General features: G+C 45.1%; 1 protein-coding gene across 5 annotated transcripts; it reads right to left on the bottom strand.

Moving 5' to 3' along the window:
* Positions 1-10,022: 10,022 nt before the first annotated feature.
* On the bottom strand, positions 10,023-22,487 carry LOC110487066 (soluble calcium-activated nucleotidase 1). 5 transcript variants are annotated; one of them, XM_021558978.2, is made up of 4 exons: positions 22,328-22,487; positions 13,724-14,386; positions 12,579-12,782; positions 10,023-12,425 (listed from the first exon to the last, which is right to left on the bottom strand). In XM_021558978.2, exons 2-4 carry the CDS (start codon positions 14,373-14,375, stop codon positions 12,055-12,057), a joined length of 1,227 nt encoding a protein of 408 aa, XP_021414653.1. In that variant the 5' UTR covers positions 14,376-14,386; positions 22,328-22,487; the 3' UTR covers positions 10,023-12,054. The 5 variants fall into 5 exon arrangements, with proteins under 5 accessions (XP_021414653.1, XP_021414650.1, XP_021414652.1 ...); XM_021558975.2 differs by lacking the exon at positions 22,328-22,487 and adding an exon at positions 16,759-16,935; XM_021558977.2 differs by lacking the exon at positions 22,328-22,487 and adding an exon at positions 16,656-16,791.
* Between the last annotated feature and the right edge of the window lie 136 nt (positions 22,488-22,623).

Below are 22,623 nucleotides of genomic sequence, written 5' to 3'. Positions count from 1 at the left end.
GGTTGGAGTCAGGGTTAGGTTGTAGATATCACCCTTAGGGTTGGAGTCAGGGTTAGGTTGTAGATATCACCCTTAGGGTTGGAGTCAGGGTTAGGTTGTAGATATCACCCTTAGGGTTGGAGTCAGGGTTAGGTTGTAGATATCACCCTTAGGGTTGGAGTCAGGGTTAGGTTGTAGATATCACCCTTAGGGTTGGAGTCAGGGTTAGGTTGTAGATATCACCCTTAGGGTTGGAGTCAGGGTTAGGTTGTAGATATCACCCTTAGGGTTGGAGTCAGGGTTAGGTTGTAGATATCACCCTTAGGGTTGGAGTCAGGGTTAGGTTGTAGATATCACCCTTAGGGTTGGAGTCAGGGTTAGGTTGTAGATATCACCCTTAGGGTTGGAGTCAGGGTTAGGTTGTAGATATTACCCTTAGGGTTGGAGTCAGGGTTAGGTTGTAGATATCACCCTTAGGGTTGGAGTCAGGGTTAGGTTGTAGATATCACCTTTAGGGTTGGAGTCAGGGTTAGGTTGTAGATATCACCCTTAGGGTTGGAGTCAGGGTTAGGTTGTAGATATCACCCTTATGGTTGGAGTCAGGGTTAGGTTGTAGATATCACCCTTAGGGTTGGAGTCAGGGTTAGGTTGTAGATATCAACCTTATGGTGGAGTCAGGGTTAGGTTGTAGATATCACCCTTAGGGTTGGAATCAGGGTTAGGTTGTAGATATCACCCTTAGGGTTGGAGTCAGGGTTAGGTTGTAGATATCACCCTTAGGGTTGGAGTCAGGGTTAGGTTGTAGATATCACCCTTAGGGTTGGAGTCAGGGTTAGGTTGTAGATATCACCCTTAGGGTTGGAGTCAGGGTTAGGTTGTAGATATCACCCTTAGGGTTGGAGTCAGGGTTAGGTTGTAGATATCACCCTTAGGGTTGGAGTCAGGGTTAGGTTGTAGATATCACCCTTAGGGTTGGAGTCAGGGTTAGGTTGTAGATATCACCCTTAGGGTTGGAGTCAGGGTTAGGTTGTAGATATCACCCTTAGGGTTGGAGTCAGGGTTAGGTTGTAGATATCACCCTTAGGGTTGGAGTCAGGGTTAGGTTGTAGATATCACCCTTAGGGTTGGAGTCAGGGTTAGGTTGTAGATATCACCCTTAGGGTTGGAGTCAGGGTTAGGTTGTAGATATCACCCTTAGGGTTGGAGTCAGGGTTAGGTTGTAGATATCACCCTTATGGTTGGAGTCAGGGTTAGGTTGTAGATATCACCCTTAGGGTTGGAGTCAGGGTTAGGTTGTAGATATCACCCTTAGGGTTGGAGTCAGGGTTAGGTTGTAGATATCACCCTTAGGGTTGGAGTCAGGGTTAGGTTGTAGATATCACCCTTAGGGTTGGAGTCAGGGTTAGGTTGTAGATATCACCCTTAGGGTTGGAGTCAGGGTTAGGTTGTAGATATCACCCTTAGGGTTGGAGTCAGGGTTAGGTTGTAGATATCACCCTTGGGGTTGGAGTCAGGGTTAGGTTGTAGATATCACCCTTAGGGTTGGAGTCAGGGTTAGGTTGTAGATATCACCCTTAGGGTTGGAGTCAGGGTTAGGTTGTAGATATCACCCTTGGGGTTGGAGTCAGGGTTAGGTTGTAGATATCACCCTTAGGGTTGGAGTCAGGGTTAGGTTGTAGATATCACCCTTAGGGTTGGAGTCAGGGTTAGGTTGTAGATATCACCCTTAGGGTTGGAGTCAGGGTTAGGTTGTAGATATCACCCTTAGGGTTGGAGTCAGGGTTAGGTTGTAGATATCACCCTTAGGGTTGGAGTCAGGGTTAGGTTGTAGATATTACCCTTAGGGTTGGAGTCAGGGTTAGGTTGTAGATATTACCCTTAGGGTTGGAGTCAGGGTTAGGTTGTAGATATTACCCTTAGGGTTGGAGTCAGGGTTAGGTTGTAGATATCACCCTTAGGGTTGGAGTCAGGGTTAGGTTGTATATATCACCCTTAGGGTTGGAGTCAGGGTTAGGTTGTAGATATCACCCTTAGGGTTGGAGTCAGGGTTAGGTTGTAGATATCACCCTTAGGGTTGGAGTCAGGGTTAGGTTGTAGATATCACCCTTAGGGTTGGAGTCAGGGTTAGGTTGTAGATATCACCCTTAGGGTTGGAGTCAGGGTTAGGTTGTAGATATTACCCTTAGGGTTGGAGTCAGGGTTAGGTTGTAGATATCACCCTTAGGGTTGGAGTCAGGGTTAGGTTGTAGATATCACCCTTATGGTTGGAGTCAGGGTTAGGTTGTAGATATCACCCTTAGGGTTGGAGTCAGGGTTAGGTTGTAGATATCACCCTTATGGTTGGAGTCAGGGTTAGGTTGTAGATATCACCCTTAGGGTTGGAGTCAGGGTTAGGTTGTAGATATCACCCTTAGGGTTGGAGTCAGGGTTAGGTTGTAGATATCACCCTTGGGGTTGGAGTCAGGGTTAGGTTGTAGATATCACCCTTAGGGTTTGAGTCAGGGTTAGGTTGTAGATATCACCCTTAGGGTTGGAGTCAGGGTTAGGTTGTAGATATCACCCTTAGGGTTGGAGTCAGGGTTAGGTTGTAGATATCACCCTTAGGGTTGGAGTCAGGGTTAGGTTGTAGATATCACCCTTAGGGTTGGAGTCAGGGTTAGGTTGTAGATATCACCCTTAGGGTTGGAGTCAGGGTTAGGTTGTAGATATCACCCTTAGGGTTGGAGTCAGGGTTAGGTTGTAGATATCACCCTTAGGGTTGGAGTCAGGGTTAGGTTGTAGATATCACCCTTAGGGTTGGAGTCAGGGTTAGGTTGTAGATATCACCCTTAGGGTTGGAGTCAGGGTTAGGTTGTAGATATCACCCTTAGGGTTGGAGTCAGGGTTAGGTTGTAGATATCACCCTTAGGGTTGGAGTCAGGGTTAGGTTGTAGATATCACCCTTAGGGTTGGAGTCAGGGTTAGGTTGTAGATATTACCCTTAGGGTTGGAGTCAGGGTTAGGTTGTAGATATCACCCTTAGGGTTGGAGTCAGGGTTAGGTTGTAGATATCACCCTTAGGGTTGGAGTCAGGGTTAGGTTGTAGATATCACCCTTGGGGTTGGAGTCAGGGTTAGGTTGTAGATATCACCCTTAGGGTTGGAGTCAGGGTTAGGTTGTAGATATCACCCTTAGGGTTGGAGTCAGGGTTAGGTTGTAGATATCACCCTTAGGGTTGGAGTCAGGGTTAGGTTGTAGATATCACCCTTAGGGTTGGAGTCAGGGTTAGGTTGTAGATATCACCCTTAGGGTTGGAGTCAGGGTTAGGTTGTAGATATTACCCTTAGGGTTGGAGTCAGGGTTAGGTTGTAGATATTACCCTTAGGGTTGGAGTCAGGGTTAGGTTGTAGATATCACCCTTGGGGTTGGAGTCAGGGTTAGGTTGTAGATATCACCCTTAGGGTTGGAGTCAGGGTTAGGTTGTAGATATCACCCTTAGGGTTGGAGTCAGGGTTAGGTTGTAGATATCACCCTTAGGGTTGGAGTCAGGGTTAGGTTGTAGATATCACCCTTAGGGTTGGAGTCAGGGTTAGGTTGTAGATATCACCCTTAGGGTTGGAGTCAGGGTTAGGTTGTAGATATCACCCTTAGGGTTGGAGTCAGGGTTAGGTTGTAGATATCACCCTTAGGGTTGGAGTCAGGGTTAGGTTGTAGATATCACCCTTAGGGTTGGAGTCAGGGTTAGGTTGTAGATATCACCCTTAGGGTTGGAGTCAGGGTTAGGTTGTAGATATCACCCTTAGGGTTGGAGTCAGGGTTAGGTTGTAGATATCACCCTTAGGGTTGGAGTCAGGGTTAGGTTGTAGATATCACCCTTAGGGTTGGAGTCAGGGTTAGGTTGTAGATATCACCCTTAGGGTTGGAGTCAGGGTTAGGTTGTAGATATTACCCTTAGGGTTGGAGTCAGGGTTAGGTTGTAGATATCACCCTTAGGGTTGGAGTCAGGGTTAGGTTGTAGATATCACCCTTAGGGTTGGAGTCAGGGTTAGGTTGTAGATATCACCCTTAGGGTTGGAGTCAGGGTTAGGTTGTAGATATCACCCTTAGGGTTGGAGTCAGGGTTAGGTTGTAGATATCACCCTTAGGGTTGGAGTCAGGGTTAGGTTGTAGATATCACCCTTAGGGTTGGAGTCAGGGTTAGGTTGTAGATATCACCCTTAGGGTTGGAGTCAGGGTTAGGTTGTAGATATCACCCTTAGGGTTGGAGTCAGGGTTAGGTTGTAGATATCACCCTTAGGGTTGGAGTCAGGGTTAGGTTGTAGATATCACCCTTAGGGTTGGAGTCAGGGTTAGGTTGTAGATATCACCCTTAGGGTTGGAGTCAGGGTTAGGTTGTAGATATCACCCTTAGGGTTGGAGTCAGGGTTAGGTTGTAGATATCACCCTTAGGGTTGGAGTCAGGGTTAGGTTGTAGATATCACCCTTAGGGTTGGAGTCAGGGTTAGGTTGTAGATATCACCCTTAGGGTTGGAGTCAGGGTTAGGTTGTAGATATCACCCTTAGGGTTGGAGTCAGGGTTAGGTTGTAGATATCACCCTTGGGGTTGGAATCCGGTGTTAGATTGTAGATATCACCCTTAGGGTTGGAGTCAGGGTTAGGTTGTAGATATCACCCTTAGGGTTGGAGTCAGGGTTAGGTTGTAGATATCACCCTTGGGGTTGGAGTCAGGGTTAGGTTGTAGATATCACCCTTAGGGTTGGAGTCAGGGTTAGGTTGTAGATATCACCCTTAGGGTTGGAGTCAGGGTTAGGTTGTAGATATCACCCTTAGGGTTGGAGTCAGGGTTAGGTTGTAGATATCACCCTTAGGGTTGGAGTCAGGGTTAGGTTGTAGATATCACCCTTAGGGTTGGAGTCAGGGTTAGGTTGTAGATATTACCCTTAGGGTTGGAGTCAGGGTTAGGTTGTAGATATTACCCTTAGGGTTGGAGTCAGGGTTAGGTTGTAGATATTACCCTTAGGGTTGGAGTCAGGGTTAGGTTGTAGATATCACCCTTAGGGTTGGAGTCAGGGTTAGGTTGTATATATCACCCTTAGGGTTGGAGTCAGGGTTAGGTTGTAGATATCACCCTTAGGGTTGGAGTCAGGGTTAGGTTGTAGATATCACCCTTAGGGTTGGAGTCAGGGTTAGGTTGTAGATATCACCCTTAGGGTTGGAGTCAGGGTTAGGTTGTAGATATTACCCTTAGGGTTGGAGTCAGGGTTAGGTTGTAGATATCACCCTTAGGGTTGGAGTCAGGGTTAGGTTGTAGATATCACCCTTATGGTTGGAGTCAGGGTTAGGTTGTAGATATCACCCTTAGGGTTGGAGTCAGGGTTAGGTTGTAGATATCACCCTTAGGGTTGGAGTCAGGGTTAGGTTGTAGATATCACCCTTAGGGTTGGAGTCAGGGTTAGGTTGTAGATATCACCCTTGGGGTTGGAGTCAGGGTTAGGTTGTAGATATCACCCTTAGGGTTGGAGTCAGGGTTAGGTTGTAGATATCACCCTTAGGGTTGGAGTCAGGGTTAGGTTGTAGATATCACCCTTAGGGTTGGAGTCAGGGTTAGGTTGTAGATATCACCCTTAGGGTTGGAGTCAGGGTTAGGTTGTAGATATCACCCTTAGGGTTGGAGTCAGGGTTAGGTTGTAGATATCACCCTTAGGGTTGGAGTCAGGGTTAGGTTGTAGATATCACCCTTAGGGTTGGAGTCAGGGTTAGGTTGTAGATATCACCCTTAGGGTTGGAGTCAGGGTTAGGTTGTAGATATCACCCTTAGGGTTGGAGTCAGGGTTAGGTTGTAGATATCACCCTTAGGGTTGGAGTCAGGGTTAGGTTGTAGATATCACCCTTAGGGTTGGAGTCAGGGTTAGGTTGTAGATATCACCCTTAGGGTTGGAGTCAGGGTTAGGTTTAGGGTTAGGTGCAAGGACTTGGTGTAGAGTAAGGGTTAGGGTTAGGTGTAAGGACTTGGTGTAGAGTAAGGGTTAGGGTTAGGTGCAAGGACTTGGTGTAGAGTCAGGGTTAGGGTTAGGGAAAATTGGATTTTGAATGGAAATACATTTGAGGTCCCCACTAGGATAGAAAATGAAGTATGTGTGTGTGTGCATTGATTGTGTTTGTCATTCTCACTCCAATATCATTAACATGGCATAAGTCATGGCAAAATAAGTGCAACAAAAATGATCTCTACTCAATGGCAAATTGAATTGCCATTGATTTGCTGTAAAACTGAAAAAAAACTGCCCCATGGCAAAATTAGTGGAATTGCAATTACATTTGTAATATAATTGCAACGTTTTCTCATGACAAAACGTGTAGAACTGCAAAAAAATTACTTGAAAAGTAAAATGTTTCTCTCCACCGTCAAGAGGGGGGCCACTAAATTGTTTTGCTGCGAGATGGGGGGCCCCCAACCAAATCTCGCTTGGGGCCTCCAAAAAGCTAGAGCCGCGAGGGGACCAATGGGCAATGCAAGCATGGCTGCGGGAGCTGAACATAGCTGGGCTAAAGTTGGGCACAGCTGAACTTTATGCAAATCTTCGGTTATATGACATGTGATTAGCCAATCGAAGCTCACCAGAGTTTCCAACCCCTGCTGGATTGGTTGACAAAGGCTGCTGTTACGTAATCACTACTCAGCATGCTTGTTAGCACCCACATAAGGGCGAAGCTAGCATGGCTAAGCAAGTTACCCCTATATAGTGTATCTCAGCCAGAGCAATAGGATAAAGTGGCTCAGCTCTGCTCGCCCTGACTAAAAGTTACACTTCCAGTATAGCAGGTTAAAAAACCTACATATTTTGCGGACCCCTACTGGAATTCTTAGCAATTTGGTTGTTTTCAGTTTTAAAAAAAAATCCCCTGCCTATTGCAACAACCACAGACCAGGCTCAACTTTTTAAAATCCCCCACCTATTGCAACAACCACAGACCAGGCTCAACTTTTTAAAATCCCCTGCCTATTGCAACAACCACAGACCAGGCTCAACTTTTTAAAATCCCCTGCCTATTGCAACAACCACCGACCAGGCTCAACTTTTTAAAGATGTTTTATTTTTATTTAACCTTTATTTAACTAGGCAAGTCAGTTAAGAACAAATTATTATTTACAATGATGGCCTACCCCTGCCAAACCCTAACCCGGACGACACTGGGCCAATTGTGCGCTGCCCTATGGAACTCCCATTCACGGCCGGTTGTGATACAGCCTGGAATTGAGCCAGGGTCTGTAGAGACACCTCTAGCACTGAGATGCAGTGCCTTAGACCGCTGCACCACTCGGGAGCCCCGAATAGGGATGAACCAGAAGATCAGTTTTAGGCTACGCCTACTGGAATTCCTTACCGTTTTGTTGTTTTAGTTTTTTTTTAAATCACCTGGGGCAAAAATGCTGATCAATCATTATGTCATACCCCACTCAGAGATTCTTTAAGGTCTGAAAAGCACTTTCACTTTGCCCTGGTCAGCAGTATTTTTCTGTTGCCCTAAGAATATGGTCACTTACCCGAAAATGTGAAGATAGTTGTTTACATGCACACATGCCATTACGTGTCCGTCTCTTGGGTCCGTTTTTGACTTCATGACTACCAAGTATACAAAGAGCCAAAAGTGTTTTTATGAATGTCTATAAAAGCAAAAACAAATTCCCCATTATAAAAATATTGTAAAGCAGAGCTACTGTCTCTCTCTTTCCACAGATCACACATAATGCCACATAATGCCACATAATGCCACATAATGCCACATAATGCCAATGCTGTCAAGTGGTCAAGTGGTCAAGCCTCCACCCTTATTCATTGGTTCTGTAATAAACAGATGTGCTACTTTGTTCCCACGACAGTTAAATATACATCAGAGTTGCTCTGTGATGCTGAGCTAACCAACCCTGCTGGAGCACTGAACAGCATCTATGACTGACGTCATATTGACAGCGATCACAGTCAGTCTGGACGAATCACAGCTGCTGGAGTGGACAAGGTTACAATAAAATACATGTAATTACTAAATAGGATAAATCCCCTCAGACCACAGCAATTTGACTGGTACACTTAAAATGGCCGCCGGGCCACCCATCATGGGTCGTTGACTTAAATGTAAACGTCTGTTCCAGTAATTGTATGGTTCTAATCCTTTAGAGTATCCAGGCGTCCAGTACTGTGATAATTATGTGCTCCTAGAAACTGAAGGTCTCAGATAGTGTCAGAGAGTAGTTTGGTCAAAGAGGAACTCATACTTTTTAACCCAATTCCTCTTTCAGCCTCCATACTGAGTATTTCCAACTGAATATGATTGAAGGAACGACCCCATCTAGTGGAGGAATAATAGACATGAAAAAAGCATAATCCTCATCCCTGTATGTTCAAATGCATTTTATTCAAGTGCATGCACACATTTCATGTTAATATAGCGTTTTGCATAATTTTAATCTACGAACAGTGATACATTTGGATATGCTTTCAGCGTATGTAACCAAATCAATCAGATATTGTATTTCCAAAACTACAGTACTGTCATTTCAAACTCTTATTAAAAACCGATTGGCAGCAGGGCAGAATTATTAGATTTGTGGATGTGTGTTAGGAGCATTGTTGCATCTGTGCCAGGCAGTGCTATCAGATGTATTCTGGTCTCACCACAAAGCGAAGGTCATACTGGCCTTCAGGACAGGGGTAGGACAGGGCCAGACTGCTGTTAGTAGGGATCTGGGCCATGTCGTTCTTGAAGTCCTGGACGTGAAAGACATACCTGCCCTCACATGTTAGGAGCAGTCGGTTGCGGAAGTAAACACTGTTGGTCTGGTTTTGTCTGAGGCTGCTTTGGAGAGAGAGACTGGCAGTGGGGAAGGAAATACACCTGGAACATTCTCGTTGGTTCTTAAAGAATCTTGCTGACCAACTGGTGGGGTTGGTTTCCTTCGTCTGGTAAATCACACTATTGTGGTTTGGTGTTGTGAATGAGTTGACATAGTCTGGGGCTGGAGTGGAACTTGAGCTTGAGGAGTACACCACATGATTGGCTGATGCCTGATCATAGGGAAGTCTACTCCAAAAAATAGAAATCATGTCATTGTCCTACTAACAACGTAATTCACAAATTAACATGACTTATGTGTGATGAATAGAGAAATGGAAATATCAGATTTCATTGTGTCGTTGGCCAACTGAACTTATCCTGGTCCCAGATCTGTTTGTGTTGTATGGCCATGGCATGTGGCATGACAATAACCATAGGAGTTGACTAGACAGTACAATCCAGGCTACAGGGAACTCACTGAATAGATTCCATGTTGCAGAGTCCAGGGACATGGAGAAGCAACAGCAGCCACAGAGGAGTGATTCAAGGCCTCAGCATTTTCACCAACCAGCTTGGGAAACTGACAAACAGACAAGCAAAAGAGTGAGGGTTCTCACAGTCTAGCCCATGTGTTTTTGCCTCATGGTATTAACCATATTAACTTTTGCCTCTAGGGGTGCTCTTGAGCCAAAAGGGGTCTTCTATATAGGCCCATCTCCCCACATCCAGGAGCAAAACCATTGGCCTAAAGCTTTAATGTCTATATATTGTAGCGACCCGCACATACAGTGTGTTATGTGTTAGGCTAGTAGGTGGTTGTGATGTACTTACCAGTACCCAGTGTTTGCGGGGTCCAACATGCCAATCAACCTGCTATCTGCCAATCACGGGAATGCCTGGAATGTTCTGATACCGGGCATCCTGGTGGTTGGCGGAGTGGCGTGGAGGGGGGGGGGGGTTGGGCAGGGGGATGGAGCATTGGAAGTTAAGACCAAGTTTAGCCTTTGTTCTCTCTCTTATGTCTGGGCTTCACAAGAGGTCACAGTTGGCTTGTGGGTTATCTTTCATTCATTTGGCGTGGGCTACAGCCAAACACTAGCCTGTGTAAAGTTGGTTTTAAACCGTCAATTCGTAAACTCAAACCTCTGTCTGGACAATTGTTCCTTTATGATCTAGTCAGGTCATTACAATATTATACCATCTTCCACAACAATAACAACCACCATGAATAGGTTTAGCTGATGCAATAAATTAATTACAACTCAAATGTGTTTTATTCGTAAAAATGTAGCAAAATTGTATTCTACACAAAAATGACCATGTTGGATCACTGTATCTAGTGAACGTGCTTTTCCCACTCCAGACAGTGTATTGATAAGAAACCATAGCACATTTAGTTGATTTTCAACAAAATCCATTTTCTGTTCATAAAGTCAATTTGTGTACAACAGACAATCAAGTATATCCAATATAATCCAATATAAAAGCAAACATTTTATTCAGCACTAAGGACAATAGTTAATCTAGGGTTTTCAGAGACATTTGACATTCAGATTGTTAAATATCTTGCCTCTTGGTGTCTTGCTGTGTGCGTCGTGGTTCTTTTAAAACCCTTGTAAAATGACACTGCTTAGATATATATTGGATTTTTATTGAACCTTTATTTAACTAGGCTACAGCCACAGGGGTGAAAGTATTTACTAACGTCATCAAAACTGCACACATGCAACTGGATTCTCTAGATTTAGTGTGACCTCACAGAGGGGCTGGTTGCACAGCTTGTAGATATTGTTTTAGTTTGATCCCCAATAGATAAGACTGACTAAACCAAGAGAGATCAAGGATTAGGTCAAGCCTAATCTCATCAACCTTGGACAAGAAAAAACAATGGCTGACCCTAAATCCTGACCCTAAATCCTAACCCTAAATCCTGACCCTAAATCCTAACCCTAAATCCTGACCCTAACCTAAACATAAAATGATTTTATACATTTGTATTATGTACAATCAATTTTCAGAATAAATAGCATTGAACAAATGACAAATGCTTTGTAAGTGCACATCCATATGACATGATAATAACACACACGTGCTAATTAATAACAAGGTATATTCATAGTACCCAACCTAAATTGTGATAATTACATATTGCAGATTAACTAGTAATCTTCTTTGAGGTTAACGTCTCTTGATTTTGTATGTTTTCCAACCTCCCCCAATAAAAGACTCAGGGTGTATCGAGATAGATTTTACTCAACAAACAGCAGTAAAACAAAACAGGATGATGTGAGATTCTGCTCTTGTTCTATATTCCTTTAAAAAACATATTTTCATAAAAGGTCAATGGAGCCACATAAAGCAGGTTTTCATTTTTTGTATTTTCATTGTTGGACATAAAAGACTAAAAACACCAGCAAATCTTCTCCAAGTGATTTTCATTGTGGAAATCTGTTCCCAGGTATTCCCCCGCACAATAGAGACACGTGATCATATACAAATGTAAGCACGGTTTGAAATGATCACGTTTTAGTCAAATATCTCTGTTTGGGCTTCATGTGGTCAATTTCCGGTCTACAAATGATTTGTAATTATGTTCCGGCCCACCGACCATCCGCTCCAGAACAAAATCACCCCACCGCTGAACTAGTTGATGATCCCTGACGTAGGGTATAGTGTCCTGAAGTATATGATTTTATGTAGTAAAAACTAAGACGAAACTGTGATATACATTGGGGGGAAAATACAACAAATCCATTAGTTCCTGGATGTACAGTATCTGCATTTTATGAGTTAAATCACAGTTTAAGATGAATTGATAATTTGTACATTCATTCTGACAAAGTCTACATTACTTTACAAGACAGCCGTTGGCCTAGGTAGAGGATGGCCATCAAGAGGACATCCTCAACTAGAGGACTTTGTTCAGGTAGCCTAGGCTACTCTCGGCTCCCATTTACTGAAAATAATGTCTTGGCCCTGAAACCTTGAGTTGAGTTCATTAGGGCATGCAACTAAATTATTATTTTTTAATGTTTTGCAACATAAAATGAAAAAATGACAGGTAGCCCCTCCCTCCCTGTTTCAGTCTGTTTTCTTCCGTTTGATGCTTACCTCAGGTCACATCAAAATGGCTTCTGATCCGTGATTGATCGATTGGGCTGCGTGTCGTCTTCACAGTCAATTAACAAGCAGCAAGTTAACTTTTGAGTGCAGGGAATGTCAACAACTATGTTCCACATAGCTACTATATGTCCTTGTTTCCTAAATGAACTCCAGACCCTCATACTTCACGTCTCCTATCTTGGTTTCAGGTAACAGGATCTGGCCGTCCAGTGTGAATGCCATTATGTACGAGGCGATTTTCCCAGCGTCCTCCTCCGACTTGAGAGCCACGATGATCTGATCGTCCGTGTTGGGGACAAACTTGAAAGAGGAGAAGCCGTGTGTGGGGTTATGCGGGCCCACCCGGTTCACGGTGACGTCCTTGAAGTCTGGCGAGCAGCTGAGGACGAGGTTGGCAGCACGGCGCTCGTCGGCCGTCTCGTCGTAGCGCTCTTTGCTAGCGCGGCGTGGGAGGAAGAACCAGCGCTGCAGGCTGTCACTCCACGCGGCCGACTCGTGGATCAGGTAACCTGGGGAGAGAATGTCATGAGAATCTGAATATCATAGAGAATGCTAATAGTTTGCAGGGGTAACTCTAACTGTATATGCTAGGCTAACACAGTCAGCATAGCCTTTGCAGTTAGCGTTAGCATGGTTAGCATTTTCAACCCTGCAGCTCTCACCTGGAGGTTCGATCCCAGCTGCGGACCTCAGGAGGTTGTACTTGGGGACCCAGTTCTGGTGCTGCACATCCCCCCGATGACCCACCACCTTTACCCACTCAGGGTTGTTGTTGACCACCTCCCCCGTGGTGGTTGTCCACTCTTTCCCCAGGCCACCCACGTACAAGTGCTCGTCCTTTACTGCTAGCCACTCCGCTTTGAACCCTGAAAGAGGGAAAGAGGGTCATTGGGACACACATCAAGATTTTATGATTCACTGAACTACTGTACAGACCTTTTGAATGCACCAAAGAGTAAAAAAGTATTTAAGAGAAATATACTCTCCCACTTGGCAAATAAAGGACACATACACTGAGTGAACAAAACATTAGGAACACCTGCTTGTTCCATGAGATAGACTGACCAGGTGAAAGCTATGATCCCTTATTGATGTCCTGTGTTAAATACACTTCAAATCAGTGTAGCTGAAGGGGAGGAGACAGGTTAAAGAAGGATTTTTCAGCCTTGAGACATGGACTGTGTATGTGTGCCATTCAGGGGCTGAATGGACAAGACATTTTTCATGATCAACAGTTTCCAGTGTGTATAAAGAATGGTCCACCACCCAAGGGACATCCAGCCAACTTGACACAACAGTGGGAAGCATTGGAGTCAACATGGGCCAGCATCCCCGTGGAACACTTTCAACAACTTGTAGAGTCTATGCCCTGACGAATTAAGGCTGTTCTGAGGGCAAAATAGGGTGCAATTCAATATTAGGAAGGTGTTCTTAATGTTTTGTACACTCCAGTGTTTACAAATGAGAATGAGATCCAACAAATTCCATTTCCATGGTTGTGGTCTACCCCAGATGAGGTTCTTCAACAGACCCCTTAGAGTAAATAAACAGATTAAGTTCCAAATCTGCCTGCCTGGTCTACACAGTGAGACACTCACACAATCCCAAATCCACCCCTAACCCCTACTCCATATTCACTGAGAGGGATTAAATAGGTGTCAGCAATATGGTGAAAATTCAATCTACCCTATTAGAAGGCAAGATGAAGCAATTACCATAGAATTCATACTTATTCAACCCTTTCAGATCTACAGGAGTGCCTAGGAATCGATTCTGCACTTGAATTTGGCTCATCTACCTCACTGACCTTTGGAGACGGAGCCGTCCCCGTCAGGCAGGATGACCCAGGGCACAGCCTTGCTGCCGTCGATGTGGTAGACCACGCCCGTTCGGTCATCCACGCTGTACAGCTTCCCGTTGAACACCACCAGCTCTGACAGCTCCATGCCCCGGCCCTTCTCCGCCAGGTGGCTCTCCAGCAGGACCCTCTCCGCGTCCCATTCCACGGCCACCTTGGTGCCACTCTCCGACACCAGCAGGTGGCCCCGGCGCATGTAGCTGAACCACGTCAGCTTCTTGTCGCTGCGCGAGTCCGTGTCCAGATCGGCAATGACCCCGATGCGGTAGCGCGTGCCCTGCGGCGTCCGCTCGGGGGTGCTGAGCGGGTAAGTGTCATTGTAGCGGTCGGCCACCTCGTCCACCGCCATCCCCGTGTGGCCAGACTTCCAGTTACGGGAGCTGGGGACCTCGGAGTAGGAGCCTGGGTTCAGGTGCATGTAGAGGAGGACCAGGGCAATGGCCAGGACCAGGGCTACGATGGCCCTCAAATTGAGGCGGAATCGGGGGTCTGGGGTGTTGGTCATGGAGGCCAACATGGGAAGTCCTCCGACTGAGATGCGCAGGGGGTTCATAGACGGATCATTCTGCTCCAGTTGGGTGTAGCCTGGAGAAACAGGCATGGGGGAGGGATCTGAAAAGGTTAAGGAGAGGAGAATGGAGGGGTCAGAGGTCTGATTTGAGGGAAAGGCTGCCCTCCTCAGCTACAGTACACAGGTAGAATCTCAATTGTATTTCCTTGATTCCTCTCCTCGCCTCCTTTTCACCCACTCACTCACTCAACGCACTCACTCTCACCAGTAGTTAGATAACCATGTATTGTTGTTGTGACTTTGGCCTCGATCCTATAGACAATCAGTCTTGCAGAATATTTCACAAGTCTCACGACTCTCAATCATCATGTGTATCTAGAAATATAGCAGCTTTAGAATCTGACGGCACTATAACAACCCCACAACCGCTGAAGAACTCCTTGAAGAGGTCACATGGATTAGGTGTTTTGATTTAACATGCCATCAGTGAAACACCAAATCAGTACATAAACATTCAAATAAATAATGTGAGATTTCACACCAGACAACAGTATACAATACACACCAGCTTCATTCAGATCCAGGTTGCCTGTAAAAAACTGAAAATAATGATAGAATCTCTGCTCACAAGGACGTTCTTCTTTAAGGCTGACGTCTGTCCATATAGCAGACCACTGAAAGAACACTAGCTTGCAGATCCTGAAGAGAATGTCTATGTACAACCAATGAGCATCCCACAGCTCAGTTCTGCTGTGAAGGAGGAAGAAGCGGTAGCTACAGGTGAGACCAATAGAAGCTGGCCACAGGTGTGCAGGCAGTGTGTTGACGTGGAGCCTGGGTGTGGCCCATTCAGTGACATAAAATGGGACAATATGTCGTTGTGAACAGGTAAAGCAGGAAAGGTAGCAAGTAGACACCCGGAAACCACCCCCAAAACCTTGGCACTCAAAACTCTGTCAGATGAGGGTGTTTAAAAACTAGCCTAGTTTTAGGATTTGGCTAAGCTAACAAGTGGTGAACAGGTAGAGTAGTCTTTATTAACACAAGCATTTCGCTACACCTGCAATAACATCTGCTAAACACGTGTATGTGACCAATAAAATTTGATTTGGATTCATTATCCCAGAGGGACCTAATCTCAGTAGCAAATCTCATGTGCTCATGTGTTCTGCTTATCAGATACTCAATCAACATCACTCGTGAGAGAGAAAGCCAACAGGCGACAGAATGAGGAAATGCAATCCTGCCTACGTTTTGGTACATCTAAATAAGAAACCATTTGCCACAGCATTATCGGTGGCTTTTTTGATAGAACTGTCTCCATACATCTGAAAAAATTAATTATACACTCAATGTAGCCTAAATGTTGGCTGATGATTCAAACTGAATTCTTCATCTTCTCTATGTTTGATACATACTTCAGTCTGAGACCGCCATCGTTAAAGTCATTTGTGGTAATGTCAAAATGATGGGTATTGTACAAAACATAGTAATCAGTGATTGGATCATCTCTAACCAATCAGGGAAGCAAAACCAATGACGAATTTTCAAGTATTCTGACTCTGGCTCAACTCATTGGTTGAGTGTAGAATTAATTAGACCAATCAGAACTGTTAGATTTTTCTCTATTCTTGATATCGTCATGGAGGTACTCAGATCTAGATTCATTACGGAGAAGAAAGAAATGCATGTGGCATAGCCTAAATGTTAACTGAAAAAATCTCAAATGTGAATCGGGTTGAAAGGCAGTATCGAAATCGAATGAAGCATCCGTTTGAAATGCGCTCTCAGAAATACACCAGCATGTACACCCTCAAGAAAATCTTTGTGACCTCACTTTGAGTCGGTTCCAGGAGCGACACATCCTGTGACCAGAGAATAATGTCTCTAAAGCCAGCAGCAGCAGCCCCTCTTCTGCTCAAAGGCTCTTTTATACCAGGACTGTGGCCAGGGCCCCCAGCCAAACAGAAGTCCATTATGACACCCTGAGACTCTCTGCTCTGTGGAAGACTTCCCTCTCCGGCATGCTAGTCTAACACACAGGCACGCACACATCAGCTGGTTGAAACTAAACCACCAGAAAACAGATTGTTGTTTGTGCACCCACACTAAGAAGTGCCTGAGGTGTGAGCATGTAGGTCCTCAAACACACGGCATCAATTACAGGGTAAAGTATCTGTGATGGATGGAATCCCAACTAGACACTACAGACATCACACACTATAGTACATATCTCCAACATGTCTCTCCTCTAGCCAGGTTCCAGATCTGTTCGGGCTCTAGAGCAAATCCTATGGTCATTGTCATGCCATACATAGGAGTAGGTGAGGTATAAGCAAGCACGCACAAACTGATCTGGGACCTAGTTACCTCTTCTCCATATAGTACCTCACAACAAACTCCTCAAACCACAGAGTCCATGCAGGATCTGCTGTCACTGAAACAAACAAGAGCTCTGGTAGTATGGAGTTACCCTTTCTTCTCCTCCTTCTCCTTCCTGAATGCTGGCCGACTGTCATCTCAATTCCACAACCGCACCAATGGACCAGCTACACTCTTCCGTTGCCCTAGAGTTAATTGTATGCTGAGCAGTGAACTCCTTAGTTATCAGCTGAAAGGGATTGGCTGTGCAACCGTGACTAAGGGTAACAACAACGGTGGTGAACTTTAACTAGACTTGGGGGATTAGTATTGATTAACCACCGCAAGTCCAAAGGGGAAAACCTAGCAAGGTAATTGACAACTACTCTTCACCACTCTTGTCTTGCTTGACCTTTGTGCATGTATAGACTGCAAGCCTAGGTACAGTCAACATATTGTTCCTCTAGTCTGGCCTTGTTCCATACTGTATGTTCTGTAGCCTGTAGTCTGGCCTCGTTCCATACTGTATGTTCTGTAGTCTGGCCTCGTTCCATACTGTATGTTCTATAGTCTGGCCTCGTCCCATACTGTATGTTCTATAGTCTGGCCTTGTTCCATACTGTATGGTCTGTAGCCTGTAGTCTGGCCTCATTCCATTCTGTATGGTCTGTAGCCTGTAGTCTGGCCTCGTTCCATACTGTATGTTCTGTAGCCTGTAGTCTGGCCTCGTCCCATACTGTATGTTCTATAGTCTGGCCTCGTTCCATACTGTATGGTCTGTAGCCTGTAGTCTGGCCTCATTCCATTCTGTATGGTCTGTAGCCTGTAGTCTGGCCTCGTTCCATACTGTATGTTCTGTAGCCTGTAGTCTGGCCTCGTTCCATACTGTATGTTCTGTAGCCTGTGGTCTGACCTCGTTCCATACTGTATGTTCTGTAGCCTGTAGTCTGGCCTCGTTCCATACTGTATGTTCTGTAGCCTGTAGTCTGGCCTCGTCCCATACTGTATGTTCTGTAGTCTGGCCTCGTTCCATACTGTATGTTCTGTAGCCTGTAGTCTGGCCTCGTCCCATACTGTATGTTCTGTAGCCTGTAGTCTGGCCTCGTTCCATACTGTATGTTCTGTAGCCTGTAGTCTGGCCTCGTTCCATACTGTATGTGCTGTAGCCTGTAGTCTGGCCTCGTTCCATACTGTATGTTCTGTAGCCTGTAGTCTGGCCTCGTTCCATACTGTATGTTCTATAGCCTGTAGTCTGGCCTCGTTCCATACGGTGTGTTCTATAGCCTGGCTACAGAACATACAGTATGGAACGAGGCCAGACTACAGAACATTCAGTACTGGACGATCCCAGACTAGAGGCTACAGAACAGACAGTATGGGATGAGGCCAGACTAGAGGCACAATCTGTTGACTTTACCTATGCTTGCAGTGCACACATGCACAAAGGTCAAGGTTGAAAATTCACTGATCTAGTATCAGCCATTACCAAAAAGACAATCTCCTATCACTATGACAACTTTAGACCTGAGAACACACCAAGGTGTGTCTGCGATGCAATTACAGCATGTCATGATGGCGGTGTCTTCAAAGTAGCCTGGCCCTAGATCTGTTTGTGCTATGACAATAGCAGTTAGCAAGACAGCAAAAACAGACCTGGGAGCAGGCTATATTACTCAAATAGGTTACCTGCGGAGTGTTGACTGGTAAAACCACAGTGGAAGTCTGAAATGCATGGACTATAACATGTTTTATATCGTTATAATAGGTCTACGTTGTTATCCACCCACTCTGATCATCCATTTGAATGGACTTTGTGTCATTTTAAAGACTTTATGATATGTTTCCCTGCACACTAATGCACTTTAAAGTAATTGCCCATTGTGTCTAGATGTCTATTAAATTTGACTCATAATTAATTACAATGAGTATTTTAAAAAAAATAGTATGTTAAAAAGCAGCTTTTCTGTTTTTGAATGGTGTGGGCGTACCTCAACAACAGAATGGTGTGGGCGTACCTCAACAACAGAATGGTGTGGGCGTACCTCAACAACAGAATGGTGTGGGCGTACCTCAACAACAGAATGGTGTGGGCGAACCTCAACAACAGAATGGTGTGGGCGTACCTCAACAACAGAATGGTGTGGGCGAACCTCAACAACAGAATGGTGTGGGCGTACCTCAACAACAGAATGGTGTGGGCGTACCTCAACAACAGAATGGTGTGGGCGTACCTCAACAACAGAATGGTGTGGGCGTACCTCAACAACAGAATGGTGTGGGCGAACCTCAACAACAGAATGGTGTGGGCGTACCTCAACAACAGAATGGTGTGGGCGTACCTCAACAACAGAATGGTGTGGGCGTACCTCAACAACAGAATGGTGTGGGCGTACCTCAACAACAGAATGGTGTGGGCGTACCTCAACAACAGAATGGTGTGGGCGTACCTCAACAACAGAATGGTGTGGGCGAACCTCAACAACAGAATGGTGTGGGCGTACCTCAACAACAGAATGGTGTGGGCGTACCTCAACAACAGAATGGTGTGGGCGTACCTCAACAACAGAATGGTGTGGGCGTACCTCAACAACAGAATGGTGTGGGCGTACCTCAACAACAGAATGGTGTGGGCGTACCTCAACAACAGAATGGTGTGGGCGTACCTCAACAACAGAATGGTGTGGGCGTACCTCAACAACAGAATGGTGTGGGCGTATGCTGGTCATTAAAAATATTCACATGAGTAGACTGCTGATTGGCCAGCTACATTATCCTCTATGAGGATATAGCCAGCATATATGAAACAATCTGTCTGTTATATATATATATTTTTTTTATTCTTCTCCAATTTATGCTTTGGCCACAAATACGAGTATAGGATGAGTCAACAACATTATTTAGTTATGAGGTAATAGAATATGAACTTTTAAAAGTGATTTTCAGTGGACTTTAAATAAATATGATTTTGAGAATTTCATCCATGTCAGGATAAAGCAAAGGAGAAAGTTAGTTACACACAGATATGGGTTTTAATTGTAAACCACTGTCTCTTAGCAAATGTTCAAAGAAAGGCAACATCTGCAGAAACGGTCTTCAACAGCCATATATTTATTTTACCTTTATTTAACTAGGCAAGTCAGTTAAGAACAAATTATTATTTTCAATGACAGCCTAGGAACAGTGGGTTAACTGCCTGTTCAGGGACAGAACGACAGATTTCTACCTTGTCAGCTCGGGGATATGAACTTGCAACCTTCCGGTTACTAGTCCAACGCTCTAACCACTAGGCTCCAACGCTCTGACCACTAGGCTACCCTGCCGCCCCATATAATGGACTTTGGCACTACAAAGGTTATATGTCATTAAAGGACACATGTGTCAAGACAATAAATGGTTCACAGTGACTGCTGTTGGGCAGGGGTTGCAGAATGAGCATAGACTAACTGTTTTCTGTCTTTCAACTGAGCATACCATGTGATGGTACCTGCAAATTCAGGGGTAGCCCTGACCGGGACTCGAACTCGGGTCCAGCTACTCAATCATTTAGCTGTTAGGCCAAGAGATCCGAGACCTCTTGACAATGTTGCCAGGTGATTAACCTCGGGTAGCAACATTGTGGGAGGCATCCCAGCTGTCTAGAGACTACTAGGTGACAGGTTAAGGTCACTATAATAGGTCTCTAGGCCTAGTTGTATCAAGTTGTTTTTGATTGCAATAGTTTATGCATTTTAATGGTTTTGAATATGTTCTGCTGTAGATACATGGTGTTGAATGACAATATTCACATACAAGCAGTCACTATTCAAAGTAGGCCTATCTTCCTACTGATGTGTGACCTTGTCTTTTACATTCCCCACAGTTATAAATGACAAGACTAGATACTGCTTCTACCTACAGTGCTGTGTGATCATGTGGTTGGTTTATAATGGGTTTTACAGCAGTGTTAGACTGGCAGACTTCCACTGACATTGCGCCTGTATGTCCCCCCTTTGCTGCTATAACAGCCTCCACTCTTCTGGGAAGGGTTTCCACTAGATGTTGGAACATTGCTGTTATAACAGCCTCCACTCTTCTGGGAATGCTTTCCACTAGATGTTGGAACATTGCTGTTATAACAGCCTCCACTCTTCTGGGAAGGCTTTCCACTAGATGTTGGAACATTGCTGTTATAACAGCCTCCACTCTTCTGGGAAGGGTTTCCACTAGATGTTGGAACATTGCTGTTATAACAGCCTCCACTCTTCTGGGAAGGCTTTCCACTAGATGTTGGAACATTGCTGCGGGGACTTGCTTCCATTCACCCACAAGAGCATTAGTGAGGTCAGGCACTTAGGCCTGGCTCGCAGTCAGAGTTCCAATTCATCCCAAAGGTGTTCAATGGGGTTGAGTTAGTGTTCTCCTGACCCATATTTGTCCTTCGGACTGCCAGATGGTGAAGCGTCCAATGGCGGTGAGCTTTACACCACTCCAGCTGACACTTGGCATTGCACATGGTGATCTTAGGCTTGTGTGCGTCTGCTCGGCCATGGAATCCCATTCCATGAAGCTCCTGACTAACAGTTATTGTGCTGACATTGCTTCTGTAACAGATGTGAAACGGCTAGCTTAGTTAGCGTGGGCGCTAAATAGCGTTTCAATCAGTGACGTCACTTGCTCTGAGACCTTGAAGTAGTAGTTCCCCTTGCTCTGCAAGGGCCGCGGCTTTTGTGGAGCGATGGGTAACGATGCTTCGAGGGTGACTGTTGATGTGTGCAGAAGGTCCCTAGTTCGCGCCCGGGTATGGGCGAGGGGACGGTCTAAATTTGTACTGTTACATTGGTGCCGTGACCCGGATTACTGGTTGCTGCGGAAAAAGGAGGAAGGTCAAAAGGGGGGTGAGTGTAACGGATGTGAAACGGCTAGCTTAGTTAGCGTGGGCGCTAAATAGCGTTTCAATCAGTGACGTCACTTGCTCTGAGACCTTGAAGTAGTAGTTCCCCTTGCTCTGCAAGGGCCGCGGCTTTTGTGGAGCGATGGGTAACGATGCTTCGAGGGTGACTGTTGATGTGTGCAGAAGGTCCCTAGTTCGCGCCCGGGTATGGGCGAGGGGACGGTCTAAATTTGTACTGTTACACTTCCATAGGCAGTTTGGAACTTGGTGTGGAGTTTTGTAACCAGGACAGACTATTTTTACACGCTATGTGCTTAAAAATACCACTTTCAGCTGCGCCGTACTCTTATATGTTTCCACTTCACAGTAACAGCACTTACAGTTGACAGGGGCAGCTCTGACAGGGCAGAAATTTGACAACTGACTTGTTGTAAAGGTTGCATCCTATGACGGAGCAAATTGAAAGTCACTGAGCTCTTCAGTAAGGCCAATCAACTGCCAATGTTATATACACCTGTCAGCAGCGGGTGTGGCTGAAATAGCCGAATCCACTAATTTGAAGGTGTCCACATATCTTTATGTATATATAAGGCATTTTAAAACATGCCAACTCGAGCCCCCATCATCACACTATTGACAAATTAGTGAGTAGGCCTAATTCGAACATGAAAAGGGGAAGTACATGTGACAACATATGAGTGCTCCCGTTTAACTAGGATATGCTCTAGAATTGTCGGATAATATTAAATAAAGGCGACACGAAGCTTCATGGATGCGCAACTGTTACAAATAATGTTAGAACGATACTCACTACAAGTGATATGCCGCCAAATAACAGTCCGATAATGGTTTGATTGGCGACAACACCGCTTCGTTTAAATCTAGGATACAGTGTTTAGTCTCCATCGTTTGCATCATTGGGGAAACCATGGGCTACTTCCGTGTTCAGTGACAGTATAAAATAAGTCCCGCCCAGGCAACGAAATCTACCTAGCCTACGGATTGAAAAGTATTCTGGATTACTATGCGCTGTTTGCGTAAACTGTTTGTTGTTTGCAACTTTCATTGCAATGCAGGTACAACAGCACATCTGAAATCATTTGCCGT

Source organism: Oncorhynchus mykiss, chromosome 12 (genome assembly GCF_013265735.2).
Source record: "Oncorhynchus mykiss isolate Arlee chromosome 12, USDA_OmykA_1.1, whole genome shotgun sequence".
Classification (NCBI taxonomy): domain Eukaryota; kingdom Metazoa; phylum Chordata; class Actinopteri; order Salmoniformes; family Salmonidae; genus Oncorhynchus; species Oncorhynchus mykiss.
This window is presented reverse-complemented; position numbering and strand designations above follow the sequence as displayed.